The sequence below is a fragment of the Ailuropoda melanoleuca genome, chromosome 9 (assembly GCF_002007445.2).
Source record: "Ailuropoda melanoleuca isolate Jingjing chromosome 9, ASM200744v2, whole genome shotgun sequence".
NCBI classification, from domain to species: Eukaryota; Metazoa; Chordata; class Mammalia; order Carnivora; family Ursidae; genus Ailuropoda; species Ailuropoda melanoleuca.
In genome coordinates this window covers 69,658,841-69,674,892 of record NC_048226.1, presented here as the reverse complement: position 1 = coordinate 69,674,892, position 16,052 = coordinate 69,658,841, and the positions used below count along the sequence as shown (strand labels likewise).

Here is a 16,052-nt window from a genome sequence, read left to right as displayed (position 1 = left end):
CGATATGGAAAACACATTTACCCTTGGATCACACAACAATTATAATTAGAAGATTCAAACATTAATAAAAATCTTCCTAAATTACTTACTTGTAGACATATAAGGGTCACCTGGTAAGGTGGTAGGTCTTTCACATCAGAGAAATGTCATGTCTTTGGGATTAAATCTGCATGGGAGAATGAAGTCCCTTATGTGTTACCTGGCCCTTATAATTGGATTTTTAGTCTTTATTCATTTAGAGACTCTAAAATTGTGGCTGATGGAAGGGATTTGCCTTATGTGCTCTCTTAATTGCTGTTAGTGTGTAACATTAATTTTGTAGGCTTTGTAAGCTTTTATTCAGAGGTATAGATCTTTATACAGGTAGTTACCCATTCCCCTAACAAGGTCTGTGTTTGTGATTATTTCCTTTTCTTTTTAGTGATGTGCACACCTGTGCAGTATTTTTTTTTTTTTGTATAGCAGGAGAAAAAAAAAATCACACCCAGACATTAATCTAACAACACATTTTACAAACTCCAGTTTCAGTAATTTCCTTGCGATGCAAGTTGTACTGTTAAAAAAAAAAACTTTTTTTTTTTGTATAAAAAAATAAATCTAAATTGGTCTTTGTTTTAAAACTACTCACTGTGTGGACATTAGTTCAATTGCTTTTGAGATCACAGCAAAGGGATTTATTTAGTGAGCTAATATTGGTTTTGTGCTAATCAGTATGTTTGCTGATGTCTATTATTAAACTTAATTCTGATTATAAACAGGGGACAGAAAATTTTTTTGTCTTAATGTTCAGCTGTTCATTTACCTTAACTGTATGAAAGATTATTTTGTAATCTTCACTGCAAGTTTTGTTCCCTGTGCTTAAGTTTGTGTGGGAGCTTAATATAGTGGTATTAGTGCTGAACTGGGTGCCCCCAGTTTCATTTCTATCCCTCACTGACTTACTCTGTGATTCCAGAATTGGTATTTGTACTTCACTTCCCTTGCCTGGAGTATTTGCTTATAGAACAAACTTTGATCTCAGATGAGAAGTTCTGTGCACCTTTTCATTACATTTAGCCATGGTAGTGAGCACCAATTTTGTCCATGTTCTTCTAGTTTGAGATTACGGGAAATGATGAGACGTTCGTTGAGAGCGGCTGGTTTGGGTAGACATGAGGCTGGAGCTTCATCCAGTGACCACCAGGATCCAGTTTCACCCCCCATAGCTCCCCCTAGTTGGGTTCCTGACCCTCCTGCGATGGATCCTGGTAAGATCTGTTATTTTATTTAGTGTTTAACAAAAAAAACAAGGTCCTAAAAGAAAGGAAATTGAACATTTTAATGGGTTATTTAGAAATCTGATGTATTTAAAAACATAATAAGTAAACTATAATTTAGTTGTAGAGATTTGGTTTAGGGGGTTTGTAATTTAAAAATGAAAATTCTAGAAGCTCTTTCATTGAAATATATATTTCCATACTGGCAAGAAGCTTATTAGTAATACATCACAATAAATCAATAATTTGTCTAGTGGATTCCTTCTCTTATAGTTTGGAAAACAAATTTCCACTTAAACCTCTGTCTGATTTGACCTTTGGCTTGCAGAGAAAAGCCTTAAGGCCAGTTATGAGAACATGTTAGGGGTATGTTGCCTATAATGATGTACATCCTGCTATTCTGTTTACTGAAAGATGGTGACATTGATTTTATCCTGGCCCCTGCTGTGGGATCTCTTACCACAGCAGCGACTGGCACCGGTCAAGGACCAAGCACCTCCACAATTCCAGGTGAGAATCTGTACTATTTTATTTGCCTAGGCATTTGGGTTTCTACAGATCCACACTTAACCTCAAGGAGATGTCCTTGGCTTGAAAAACATCTAATTCTCTGAACTAGATCTTCCATATGTCAGTCAAATTGTGGGGTGTGTGAACATACATTTCATCAGTCGGTAGTTGTAAAATGTATTAATGTGTTTAAATTCTCTATAATGAAGTTATTAATTTATTACTGATAGTAGAATATTTTTCTGGTGGCTTATTTAATAGATACTTGGTATGTTATTCCAGAATATGCTTTTACTTCGTCTTGTTTACTCTTGTTTTGTTACCAAATGGATCTGCTTAATTACAGGTCCTTCCACAGAGCCATCTGTAGTAGAATCCAAGGATCGAAAGGCCAATGCTCATTTTATATTAAAATTGTTATGCGACAGTGTTGTACTGCAGCCCTATTTACGAGAACTCCTCTCTGCCAAGTAAGAAGTTTAATATACTTTTTGTTATAAAGATTTAGCATAGCTCTTTTTACTATTTAAGTTGATCTTGCAATGTATGGACAATAGTTATCTAATATGAATTTAAAATAATTGATCAGAATCTAGCATTGTATTCTTCTATAATTAACGAAGCTCTCTTCAATGAAAGGCCTTTCTTAATATAATGCAATGTACACTAAATGAATACAAACCCAATTTAATGGAGCTTTATAATATATATACAATATGTATACATGTTACGAAGATGACAGTAAAGTTTTTTTTAAGTTTTTTTTTTTTAATTTATTTGACAGAGGGAGACAGCGAGAGAGGGAACACAGGCAAGGGGAGTGTGAGAGGGAGAAGCAGGCTTCCTGCCAAGCAGGGAACCCGATGTGGGGCTCGATCCCAGGACCCTGGGATCATGACCTGAGCTGAAGGCAGACGCTTAATGGCTGAGCCACCCAGGCGCCCCAGATGACAGTATAGTTATTCTTAAATGTGAATTCATAAATTTTATCACTGTCACCCGGAGAACTTTAAAAATAATACAGATTCTTCCCCAAGCTTTGTACTAGAAGTATGATTGAGTAGGTCTGGGATGGGGCCTGGAGTCTGTATTCTAAAACTCTGGATGATTCTGATGGTTTCTTTGGACATCTTTTTTGGCTTGCAAAATCATAATGACATTATGCAGAGTTTTTGGTAAGTATTATGGGGCAAATGCTCATTAACCATTGACAGAGTATAGCTCTGCTTTCAGCCTGATTGTTTATGTTCCTTTACAAACTTATAATAATAAGCATTTTTATAAAAGTTAGCTCTTATCTGTGCCAAACTGTACTTGTATTAACTCTTCTACTTCTAGCAATAGCAGCATGGAATAGGTAATATTATTTCTATTTTATATTTGAAGTAATGGTCTTAGAGGTTAATTAACGCACCCAGGGTCATGAAACTAGTGAGTGGCACAGCTGGAATTCCAGCTGTGGTCTGTCTCTTGATTCCAGAATTGAGACTCCCAGTCATCGCCCTTATGCTGCTTTGTCATATTTAAGAGCAAGAAGGTGTTTGAGTTTTTTATTATTGAGGGCAAGGGAGTTTTTGTTTAAACCTTATTGGCCTTAGGCCATAATGACCCAATGTATGAACTTACTATTACTTTAATGAAGGCTGCCCCACTAGTAAAATAAGTCACTGAATTGGAAATAAGTTATTACTCCAGAAGCAGCTTACTAATTTATTAGTGGTTTGGGGCAGAGATAAAAATGGTATATATACAAATAGATACCGTTTTTTCTATTTTTTGTCAACCAGTGTTAGTTTCTATTTATGGTGTTTTTAAGGATATTATTTTGTATCATTCCTTCAAATGTGTTATCTAAAAATTTATTGTATATTCTTATTCCCTTTCTCTTTATTATTTTATTTTATTTATTTTTTTAAAAGATTTTATTTATTTATTTGACAGAGACAGCCAGCGAGAGAGGGAACACAAGCAGGGGTAGTGGAAGAGGGAGAAGCAGGCTCCCAGCGGAGGAGCCTGATGTGGGGCTCCATCCCAGAACGCTGGATCACGCCCTGAGCCGAAGGCAGACGCTTAACGACTGTGCCACCCAGGCGCCCCTATTATTTTAAAAATAATAATTAGAAGGACGCCTGGGTGGCTCAGTTCGTTAAGCGTCTGTGTTCGGGTCAGGTCATGATCCCAGGGTCCTGGGATCGAGCCCCGTGTCGGGCTCCCTGCTCAGCGGGGAGTCTGCTTCTCCTTCTGCTCCCCACCCTTCTTGTGTTCTCTCTTTCTGACAAATAAATAAAATCTTAAAAAAAAAAAAAGTCTTAAAAATTGTTTTTATTAGAGAGAGTGAGCGCAGGTGTGCACAAGTTGGGAGGGGGTGCAGAGGGAGAAGTAGAGGGACAAGCAGGCTCCCCCACTGAGCACGAAGCCCTACATGGGGCTTGATCCCAGGACTCTGAGATCATGACCTGAGCCTAAGTCAGATGCTTAACCAGCTCAGCCACCCAGGTGCCTCCCTTTCTCTTTTTAACCCATTTTGCGTTTCTAGTTCACCAGTCCTTTCTTTTAGTGCCCTCAACAGCAGTTGCTTTCCTCCCCGACCCCTTATCTGAGAAAATACAAAAACTATCTGGAAAACAATCAATATGCCATTCTATTAATAAGCTTGTATTATTGATGACGGCTTTGAAGCAAATTAGAGAAAAGGGAAAGTTCTTTTCCCTTTTAGGTGATAAGCATAGGAATTCTCAAACTGGTCCTTTGTTTCCTTTTTATATTTCAAATATAGGAGAATTCATTATTTCCAATTTAAGTATTCCCCCCCCCTTCCCTCCAGTCCCAGGTGTGGGTGGTTGGATTTTGCTTTTATAAATAAGCTAAAGAAAGTAAATTTTTGTAAAATTATCCTGGTTAGTAAAGATGCAGAGGATTTTATTCTCAACCAGCTCATTCTTACCTGAGCAGAGAGGTAGTATGAAGCTTGGGGAACATGTAGGGAGAAGAGTGAACAACAACCTAGAAATGGAGAGGTATAAATGCTTTTGATGCACCTGATTAAAAGTGGAAGATTAGAAGAGGAGAGCAGTAGCCAGTGAATACGAAAAGCCACCATTATGTTCTCTATTCTTTGGGCTTGAACCCTCAGAATAATGGCTTTGGTTAGACTAATACTATCAAAGTGGGTTTAGTAAGAGTGGTAATGTGTTGGTTGCATAAGAAAGAATTAAATAGGCAAGAGTAGAGACTGGAGTTGAGGCTTTGGTTTTTATGCCCATCTGTTGTCTTTAGTATGTGTGTTATAATAAACCGAACTGGAAAATGGAAAAGAAGGATTTGATGCAACAGCAAAATGTGTTTTAGAAGGAAGACTTCATGAGGAATCCAAATTTTTTATCTTAGTTCCTAGGAACATTGATGCTGTTGGCTGACATAAGTCAGGTAAAGAGCAGGTTTGGGGAGAAAGGTGATTTTAGTTGTTAGACATGTTGAATGTGAGGTATCACTGGGAAATCCTAAGTAGACTTACCAAGTAAGCAAGTGCAGGTGTTGGTACTGTGTTACCATCATAGAAGGGGTGCTTGCTTTGGTGGATCAGAGAGGGAAGCACAGGTGGTTGAGGACTAAATTTTGGGAAATGCAAAGGATCCAGAAGGGAATAGAAATTCATGGAAAAATACTGAAGGTACATTTTTAAGAGAAGATACATTATAATTATCGAATACGTTTTATTTGCTAAACATTGTGTTAAAAGCTTTTAAGTAATAATTGATTTAATCATCATCATAGTTGTAATGAGATATGGAGGCTATTACTAGCCCCACATCTAGAAAATATTAGTTTGACTCTAGAGCCCTATGATCTATTCTTTAGTTTCACTAAGGCCAAGAAAGGAGACCATGGTTGAGAGAGACAAGGATTCTTAGAGAGATGACTTTTTTTCTTAGATAGTAGGAAAATAGAAAACACGACCAGTGATTTTCTTTGAGTGGTAGGACATTATTATTTAATACAGCAGAACTACTTTTTTATTTAATCATGAATATCCATTTCTTTATAATCAAGGAGGAAAATAATCATTAATTTTTTTTAAAGATTTTATTTATTTGAGAAAGAATGATCAAGAGAGAGAACACAAGCAGGGGGAGCAGCAGAGGCAGAGGGAGAAGCAGGCTCCCCACTGAACAGGGAGCCCGACGTGGGGCTTAATCCCGGGACCCTGGTATCATGACCTTAGCTGAAGACAGGTGGTTAACTGACTGAGCCACCCAGGTGCCCCTGATTATTAATATTTTTATGTATAATTTTTCTCATTTTAGGGATGCAAGAGGGATGACCCCATTTATGTCAGCTGTAAGTGGCCGAGCTTATCCTGCTGCAATTACCATCTTAGAAACAGCCCAGAAAATTGCAAAAGGTAATTTATTTCAGGTACTAAAAGAGTTATTTTTTAATTTGGATAGACTCTCTTCTACATATATAATAATATTATTCAAACCTAATTTCTGTGTCTTGAAATGATACAATTGAGTAGAAACAGTTTATTCTTTTGTGCATTTGTGTGTGTGTAAAATTCATGTTTGCACTTTTTCCAAGTATTGTGTCTTCTAACTTTCCACCAAAAAAGCTGGTATAATTTTTTAAATTAAAAAAAAATTGCATAGTGGATAATGTAATGACTAATATTTAGAAAATAAAGATGGATTACTGATAGAACCTGTCAGTGGTTAATTGGTGGTAGTAATACAATTTTATAGAAATAATAGGCCAGATGTTTTACTGTTCTTCCTTCTGACTTGGAATTCCTGCTTAATAGGATGCAGTAAGGAATATCAGTTCCTGCCATCCAGCCTTTAAAGATTTATTTATTTATTCGACAGAGATAGAGACAGCCAGCGAGAGAGGGAACACAAGCAGGGGAGTGGGAGAGGAAGAAGCAGGCTCAGTGCGGAAGAGCCTGATGTGGGGCTCGATCCCACAACGCTGGGATCACGCCCTGAGCCGAAGGCAGACGCTTAACCGCTGTGCCACCCAGGCGCCCCCATCCAGCCTTTAAAAGACTAATGTAGTTTAAAATATTGGTTATAAAATTTATGTGATTATAATTTGTTACATAGAGCTGGAACTTTAATCTTAACCACGTAACGTAGAGCTATGTATTCAGCCTATGTATAATGTATTGTCATCATGTGGTTATGTGGTATAATTACACTTTGCTTTTACTTTGTACCAGAATTGACTGGATTTCTTGCACATTGACTTGTATATCAATTTTAAAATTAATGTGTAGTAGTTTTTGATCTATACTGTGTAAATGTTAGAGCTTTTGCATTTGAGTAAAGTAGTAGATGGCTGTGATTACGGCTTTTTGCAATACCTGAACTGCTGTGTTCTTAATCTTTTTAGCTGAAGTATCCTCAAGTGAAAAAGAGGAAGATGTGTTTATGGGAATGGTTTGCCCATCAGGTACCAACCCTGATGACTCACCTTTATATGTGTTATGTTGTAATGATACCTGCAGTTTTACATGGACTGGAGCAGAGCACATTAACCAGGTAAGTTATTTTTTATTTCCTTGTATTTATGCTGTCTTTGGGTATTCTTTTCCTTTTTTCCCTTTCACCATCACTACATTATAGTTCTTAGCTCTGGAATTCTAACTCTAGTATTTCCTTTTATTCTAAGTTACAAAATTCTTTAAAGAAAATTAATTTTTATTTAATTCCTAAATAAGTGAGGAAAAGGAGGTGATCGTTAAGTAAGTTAGGAGATACCTCAAAAATTAGAAATCTTCACTCTAGTCTAATCTGATCCACGGCTCTTGATACAGATTTTATTACTATAATTACTTTTTGGGGGGAATGATAGGAGTTATTTTTGCCCTACTGTTAATATTTGATTTCCACTCGTATAATATTACAAGGTGTGTATTTGCTGTACCCATTTATTATTGTGTTTACAGAGCACATTAGTTTTGTTCTGCTTTCGTTATGATTGACTTGTTTCAGAAAATACCAGAAATAATTATGATGATGAGATGTACATATATTCTTCTTTAAAAAAATAAATCCTTCAAATTTTAGGATATTTTTGAGTGTCGAACTTGTGGCTTGCTGGAGTCACTCTGTTGTTGTACAGAATGTGCAAGGGTTTGTCATAAAGGTCATGATTGCAAGTGAGTACAATTCTAGTTTTCATTAATATTATAAATTGCTTAGATTCATATTGCTGTATTAAAATAATATTTAACAAGATAATGTTCTGTTTCTTAATTAAGGAAGCATGACATTTTGTCAAGTTGTTCTCTTTAAGCTATTTTATGTATTAAAATATGGTGGTTGATTTAGAACGTACTTTGAAATGTTATTCATTTGCTTTTGTCTGTATTCTCCAGCCAAAGTCTCAGGCCCCTGTAGTAGGGTCTGCTAGCAGGAAATCACTGCAGGTATTAAGTGAATCATGGTGTATGTTTATTTACTCCTGAAAGTGAATGTAATAACCTTTCATCCAGCAATAGAGTTACCATGGCTAGGTTGTTTATTTTCACAGACTTAAGAAGCAATAAAATACTCCAGCGTGAACATTTGCAGTGCCTCAGAGTCTCAGCAGAGACATCAGCTATAACTGTGCTACAAATGTGTAGATGTTACAGTTAACAGAGAATTGGTTTGTAAAAAACCATCTTTTTTGCTTTAAAATAAATTATACAGGACAAGTAGAAAATGTTTATAGATATTGCATTGGTCCTTGTTTATGATTTTTATTAAAAGAACTTTGGCTAATATGTTTGTTTTCCTTATTTTAAACCTCTAAAAGTGATAATCTATTTGTTCATTGATTGCTTACTAAGTGCTCTCACACACTAGATGCTCGGGTGGTGGTGGACAAGAGAGTCCTTGTCCTAACAGGGTTTACAGTCCTTTGAGAGGACACAGGCAAGAAACATCTGCCCCTAAGGGTTTAGGGTTTATTAGATGCCTATAGAAGGACCACCTAAACTGAATGGGGGATGTGGGGAATTAAGGAAGACATTCCAAAGGAGGTGACTATACCCAAGTCATTACAAGATCCCTCCTCTCGTGAGAGTTTCTTTATAGACTTCATGCCACTAAGTAATCCTTCTAATTAAGTATGCTTTAAGAATTACATTTTGCATTTAAAAACTAACAAGGGTTCTATCTGGTGTAAGTTATACCTCCATAATTTCAAGGGAGATTTGTGTGTGTGTGTGTGTTTCATTTCAGTTTTTATATTGTGTATGAATTCTTTCTAGACTCAAACGGACATCACCAACAGCCTATTGTGATTGTTGGGAAAAATGTAAATGTAAAACTCTAATTGCTGGACAGAAATCTGCTCGTCTTGATTTACTTTATCGCCTGCTCACTGCTACTAATCTGGTCACTCTGCCAAACAGCAGGCAAGTGGGATTTTTCAGGACGTAAATTGAAATAGCACAGCACGTCTAAGTAGCCCTCTCCCTGCTCACAGTAATGTTCCATTTTGCAGGGGAGAGCACCTCTTACTGTTTTTAGTGCAGACAGTTGCAAGACAGACAGTAGAGCACTGCCAGTACAGACCTCCTCGGATCAGGGAGGATCGTAACCGAAAAACAGCCAATCCTGAAGGTGGGTGAGTCTGACAATTAAGACACACACGAAGAGCATTGTATTTATTTCTGTCTTACTCACTGTTTTTCATTTTAGATTCAGATATGCCTGATCATGATCTAGAGCCCCCAAGGTTTGCCCAGCTTGCACTGGAGCGTGTTCTACAGGACTGGAATGCTTTGAAATCTATGATTATGTTTGGGTCACAGGAGAATAAAGACCCGTATGTATTCATTAAAAACGTTTTAAATTTATGTATTTCCCATGTTAATATAGGTGACTACAGTGCACTATCTTTCTTTCCCCCTCAAGTCTCAGTGCCAGCAGTAGGATAGGCCATCTTTTGCCGGAAGAGCAAGTTTACCTCAATCAGCAAAGTGGCACCATTCGGCTGGACTGTTTCACTCATTGCCTTATAGTCAAGTGTACAGCAGATATTTTGGTAAGTTCTTTGGACGTTTATGTACAAGTACATGAAAAGAACGTTTTCTCACTTTCCCATAATTTTATTGATCCAAACTCCTAAGTACTGATGAGCTTTAATTGAATAGTACACTAAGGGGAGTGGAATTTTGGGGATGATTTAAATGTCTCCGTTAACAACAGAAACTCCTTTTATTCTAAACAAAAATTCTAAAATGTGTTAAAAAAGACAACAGTATACAAATGTATGGAACAGTATTCAAAACTAATAGTAATGCGGTGTAAATTTTTGTTAAGTACTCCTTTTTGCTGTGAAATTAGAAAAGAATATAAACCATAAAATCTAGTGCTGGTGAGATTATGGTAAAAAGAGCAACTTCAGACACTGATGGGGTGGCATCGCATCTGGTATTTTTAGAAAACAGTAATATCACGAGCCATAAAAATATCAGTGCCCTCAGAACTTGTCATAAATAATTTATGATATGAGAAAGAAAAAATCATGTCACAGAATAATAAAATATGAAATACTTGATGGATCCACTAATAGTGGATTACTGAATCAAATTATACCCCAGCCACTTGTTGAAATGTAGCAATTTAGAAATAAAGGTTATTTTAAGTAACATTTAAAATAAAAACCCAAATAGCGTGAAATTGGATGTTCTCTGTATTTAATATGTATATGATTGACGATACATAGAAATGAGACAAGAAAGTAACAATAATAATGACTAAGTGAGAGGGATGGGATTATGAATTTATTAATACAAGTATTTTAATCTACTTTGCTTTTTCAATATGTACCCTATAGTGAGTGAAATATATTCTTTCTTTGACTTGATTTTTCTTCTAAATATTGATATTCGTAGAACTATAAGACTAAAAAGGGAAATCAGACATTGGAGACCCACTGTAGGTCAAAGACATGGAAAGCGTGTGGCGTTAATTAATCACTGACATTATAAATGTTTTGGTTAAATTTATCCCGGAGATTCTTATTATGAAATGTTAATATTGAAAAAGTGTTGGAACTTTTTACTTTATAAATATTGTCTAAACATATTGAGATGTCTCAACATTAATAAGAGTGATTACAATTTTTTAAAGCTTTTAGATACTCTACTAGGTACACTAGTGAAAGAACTCCAAAACAAATACACACCTGGACGTAGAGAAGAAGCTATTGCTGTGACAATGAGGTTTTTGCGTTCAGTGGCAAGAGTTTTTGTCATTCTTAGTGTGGAAATGGCTTCATCCAAAAAGAAGAAGTAAGACCTCCTTCTTGATTTGGGCTTTTGTATCATTTTACACACATTTTTTGTGATAATGATAACACTGTGTATATGAAAAGATTCATAAAAGATTCCTGGATTTTCCTTTTTGCTCTAGCAACTTTATCCCACAGCCAATTGGAAAATGCAAGCGTGTATTCCAAGCACTGCTACCTTATGCTGTAGAAGAATTATGCAATGTAGCAGAGTCGCTGATTGTTCCTGTCAGAATGGGGATCGCTCGCCCTACTGCACCTTTTACTCTGGCTAGTACTAGCATAGATGCCATGCAGGGCAGTGAAGAATTGTTTTCAGTGGAACCACTGCCACCACGACCATCATCTGATCAGTCTAGCAGGTAAATTTCTACACTGTAACAGATTATGATTAATTCTGTCTCCAGAAATACCACATTTGACTCACTAAACCTTGGTGTAAGCACTCAGGTGGTGTCCATGATCACTTATGCAACAAGTGGTGGAGATTTTATTTTGTTTGGAACATGTGAGAGCACTTTAAAAATTAAACATTGTGTCGACACGTCTAAGGTAATAGACACATAGTTGTGGGTTTTAGTTTTGGTTTGGAAAAACACTATTTTTATTATGCCAATAAAGTAATCTGGTAAGAAAGTTCAGACCTCTGTAAGCACCATTATTTCCTGTCTTTTCTTACTTTAAATAAAGCCTTCTGTAAGGCCAACTTGAGAAATGAAAAGACCTGTAACTTTCTCTGTGTCCAAAGGCTTGGGCTAGGGGGCAACTTTTTATTGTGTAATATAAATAACCAGAATGCTGGAATTTAAAAATATTCTTTACAACAACCATATTATCTAAGATAGGCCTAAAACAACTCAGTAACTAAATGGTCCTAGTTGTAAGATTATTCTTAATTCTCATTCATCTTTTCCATTTGTAACTAGACTGTAAGCTTGTTGAGTCAGAATATTTAGAAACTAAAGTGTTCTGGTGTCTTTTAGCACAGTGCCTCTCAAAATTAAATATGCAAATCACTTGGGAGTCATATTAAAATACAGAGCTGATTTTGAAGATCTTTGTGGGTCCTGAGGTTCTGTATTCCTTATAAACTCTAAGGACGTGCCAGTGGTACTGGTTTAGGGGCTACACTTGAGTTGCAAGGCTGTAGTGATCTTTAGCAAATATTTTATCTTTGGTTTTCTCAAGTCTGATTTTGTCATTGTGTGTGTGTATAATGGTGTTTAATAAAGATCTTTGGGACCTAAGGACCCTCTTTTTCTTTCTGGGAAAACATCTCTGGGTTTCATCTGGGTTGATGAGTTGATTATCTACTCTCTCACTGTTCTCCCCTTACTCCACGTGCCAATATGTATCCCAACTTTCCCTTTATTGTCAGGTCTCCTAGGATACCCTGGAATCTAAATCCAGGTTTGTCTGTCAAAGCTTTCCCACAGTAGCCTTGTCATTGTTATACTTCCAGGATTTGCTAAAAATGGTTACAAGTCAAACTATGTATTTTCAGACTCACTAAATATACTTCATTATGATCCAGTGCTTCTATTAGCAAAATCTGCTTGGGCTCCATTTGATGTTCCTGATCCTGATACCCTGTGAGGAGCCCTCTAGTTACTTAAGTGATATTACTTTGTGAATTCTTTGGGCCCTCTCCTTGGTTTTGTTCCAGAACATAAATGTTTTTTTATCTGTTGAACAGACGTTGGAATGATCTCATCTTTAAACAGTGGCGATGAGGCTGTTCTTACTAAGTGTCAAGACTTTGTGTCCCCTCGCCACTGCTTCTTAGGCTCTTTATTTAAGTACTGTGCACTCTTCAGCTCTCCTCTTCACTCCGTTCCCCTTGATTGATTCTTGAGTCAGTCTCTCAAGTCTTCCCAGAAGGACGTCTCATTTGATAATCAAGAGAGATAATAGTGTAATGTCTTCTACAACTGTTGATATAACATAGAAATCCTTCATTATAATACAGTACAATCATCACTCCTTCTTCTAAGGGTGTATTTTGATCAGTGTTCCAAGCATGTCTTAAATAAAAAGTACACACTTGACTAGTCTCTGTGATTTCCCTTGTGTTAGATGGTAGATGGTATACATCACTCCACTGAGCATAAAGTTTGAGTTTAGTATTTTTGTGTTTTCTGTTGCTTCCCTTCACTCTTTAACTCTTAATGTCCTTATTAATTAACCTGTTTCTCTATCTCCATGCCTCTTACAAAAACTGTTAGCTGAAATTTTATTATGAACTAGGAACTTTATTGTAAATGCATTACCTGTTTTAATCTTCCCAATAACTCATAACCACTATCATCCTAATTTTTAAAATGAGAAATCTGAGGCTCAGAGAGGTTAGGTAACTTGTCCAAGGTAAAATAACTATTAAAATTTAAAGATAGTTAGAGATAATTCTAGACAGATTTTTTTTCTCTTTTCCTCTACTCCTGAATATTAGATGGCAGAGTAGGAGGAGATACTACTTTTTGGTGCATTTTTTTTTTTAAGATTTTATTTATTTATTTGAGAGAGAGTAAGAGAACACGAGCAGGGGGAGGGTCAGAGGGAGAAGGAGACTACCCACTGAGCAGGGAGCCCACCTTGGGGCTCCATCCCAGGACCCAGGGATCATGACCTGAGCTGAAGGCAGATGCTTAACTGACTGAGCCAATTAGGCACCCCCGTTTGGTGCTTATTGATAGTGTTGAGGCATTGGATGAATCCTCACTGAAGCCCACCCTACCTCACAGCACAAGCTGTTGTCCTAAACTCTCATGAGTGCAGGTTTGTAATTAGAAGTTCTCTGAAGAGACGTTTTTCCTGTCCGCATCCAGCCATGGTTGATATAGGCAGAACTCTTGAGATCAGTTGCCTTCTCCTGATTTATGTTTGGCTTTATGTATGTGAGGGGGACAGAAGAGGGAATTTCTATGAGATAACTTCCTATTTTGCTTACATCCTAGACTGTCTCCTATGAAATGTGTGGCTCCTTGAAACCCTTCCAGCCTGAGACAGGAGCAGATGCCTTTAGCGTAGATGGTAGCACCGCTGCTCTCAAGCTTAGTGACATAGGATTGTTTCCCTTTATCACCGGGATAGTTGTGCTTTGTTTTTTAACATTTTATCTAGCGTATTTAGGTAATCTACACCAAGAGGGATTTCTCTGCCGTTTGGCAAATTGCTGGAACTAGAGTTCCCAAAACTTAGAAGTATTTTAAAGGCTCCTGTTAGACTGGGTTTCAGGACTATAGTTGTGCCATGAAATCTAGTGGGAAAAAGAAATGAATTATGGTACGAAGAAAACTGAAGCTCCTTTCTGAATGGGAAGTTATAATACATTTTGGGAATTAGTAGTATCATGCATACTTAGTGCATAACTCCTTTGAGGGGACAGTAAGATCTTGTGGATGTTCCAGGATTTTTTTTTTTTTTAAGAAATACTAATTACTTGTGGCTTCACAAATGTTGACTTTTATTTTTTAATATTGGAAATGTTGAAATCTTAGGTTAGAAATACTTTCCTTTTCATCTTTTCAGATTTTCTTTTAGCCTTCTCATATGCTTTGTAATACACTGTCTCTGTGAAGAACCAGTTACTTAAATTTCTAGTATTAAACACCATATTGAGACTGTTTGTGTGTTTGAAGGCAGTGTCTCAGTTGACTCTTCATGTGTAACTGGTTTCTCATTTCTAAGAGCAGCTGAGGTGAGGAAAGAACACTGTCCGTGTAAATACCTTTAAAGATCCTTTAACTTTAACCTCTCTTAAACTGTGTTTCTTAATCTGTAAATAAAGGAAAATAGTAGGTTACAGGGTTGTTTTAACATACATCTTCTGATCTCTGACCTACATTTTAAGCTGCATCCTCTCATTCTCCCCTTCCTTTTATAATGGAGGCATCTGTCCTTTTTTGGCTGTTTCCAAGGCATATTTTTAGAGAAGTGGAACTATTTGGCCATCCACCTTTTGTTATGATTCTGTTTTCAAATTCATACTTTTTTTTTTAAAGTCTTAGTTTCCTTTATTTATTATTTTTTTTAAATGATTTTTTATTATATTGTGTTAGTCACCTTACAGTACATCCCCGGATTCCGATATATAAAGTTCGATGCTCCATTACTTGCGTATAACACCCAGTGTACCCATACGTGTCCTCCTTACCACCCATCACCAGTCTATCCCATTCCCCCCCACCGAAGTCCTCAGTTTGTTTCTCATAGTCCATAGTCTTTCATATTTCATTCCCCCTTCTGATTACCCCCCCTTTCTTTATCCCTTTCTTCCCCTACCGATCATCCTAGTTCTTATGTTCCATAGATGAGAGAAATCATATGATAATTGTCTTTCTCTGCTTGACTTATTTCACTTAGCATTATCTCCTCCAGTGCCGTCCATGTTGCAGCAAATGTTGAGAATTCGTTCTTTCTGATAGCTGAGTAATATTCCATTGTATATATGGACCACAGCTTCTTAATCCAGTCATCTGTTGAAGGGCATCTCGGCTCCTTCCATGATTTGGCTATTGTGGACAATGCAGCTATGAACATTGGGGTGCATATGGCCCTTCTCTTTACTACGTCTGTATCTTTGGGGTAAACACCCAGTAGTGCAATGGCTGGGTCATAGGGTAGTTCAATTTTTAACTTTTTAAGGGACCTCCACACTGTTTTCCAGAGTGGCTGTACCAACTTGCATTCCCACCAACAATGTAGGAGGGATCCCCTTTCTCCACATCCTCTCCAACAATTGTTGTTTCTTGCCTTGTCTATCTTTGCCATTCTAACTGGCGTAAGGTGGTATCTCAGTGTGGTTTTGATTTGAATTTCCCTGATGGCTAATGATTTTGAACATTTTTTCATGTGTCTGTTAGCCATTTGTATGTCTTCATTGGAAAAGTGTCTGTTCATATCTTCTGCCCATTTTATGATTTGTTTATTTGTTTCTCGTGTATTGAGTTTGAGAAGTTCTTTGTAGATCTTGGATACCAGTCCTTTATCTGTGGTGTC

At 36.9% G+C, this 16,052-nt stretch overlaps 1 protein-coding gene across 1 annotated transcript in view; it reads left to right on the top strand.

Moving 5' to 3' along the window:
• The window catches only part of UBR5 (ubiquitin protein ligase E3 component n-recognin 5), a 137,155-nt gene that overhangs the window by 81,655 nt on the left and 39,448 nt on the right, over positions 1–16,052 (top strand). The window contains exons 25-36 of the mRNA XM_034668516.1: positions 1,096–1,247; positions 1,671–1,766; positions 2,113–2,236; positions 6,071–6,168; positions 7,158–7,306; positions 7,835–7,926; positions 9,025–9,171; positions 9,261–9,379; positions 9,458–9,584; positions 9,674–9,803; positions 10,895–11,055; positions 11,177–11,416. Coding sequence (XP_034524407.1) covers positions 1,096–1,247; positions 1,671–1,766; positions 2,113–2,236; positions 6,071–6,168; positions 7,158–7,306; positions 7,835–7,926; positions 9,025–9,171; positions 9,261–9,379; positions 9,458–9,584; positions 9,674–9,803; positions 10,895–11,055; positions 11,177–11,416 — 1,635 coding nt within the window. The remainder of the gene's footprint in view (positions 1–1,095; positions 1,248–1,670; positions 1,767–2,112; positions 2,237–6,070; positions 6,169–7,157; positions 7,307–7,834; positions 7,927–9,024; positions 9,172–9,260; positions 9,380–9,457; positions 9,585–9,673; positions 9,804–10,894; positions 11,056–11,176; positions 11,417–16,052) is intronic.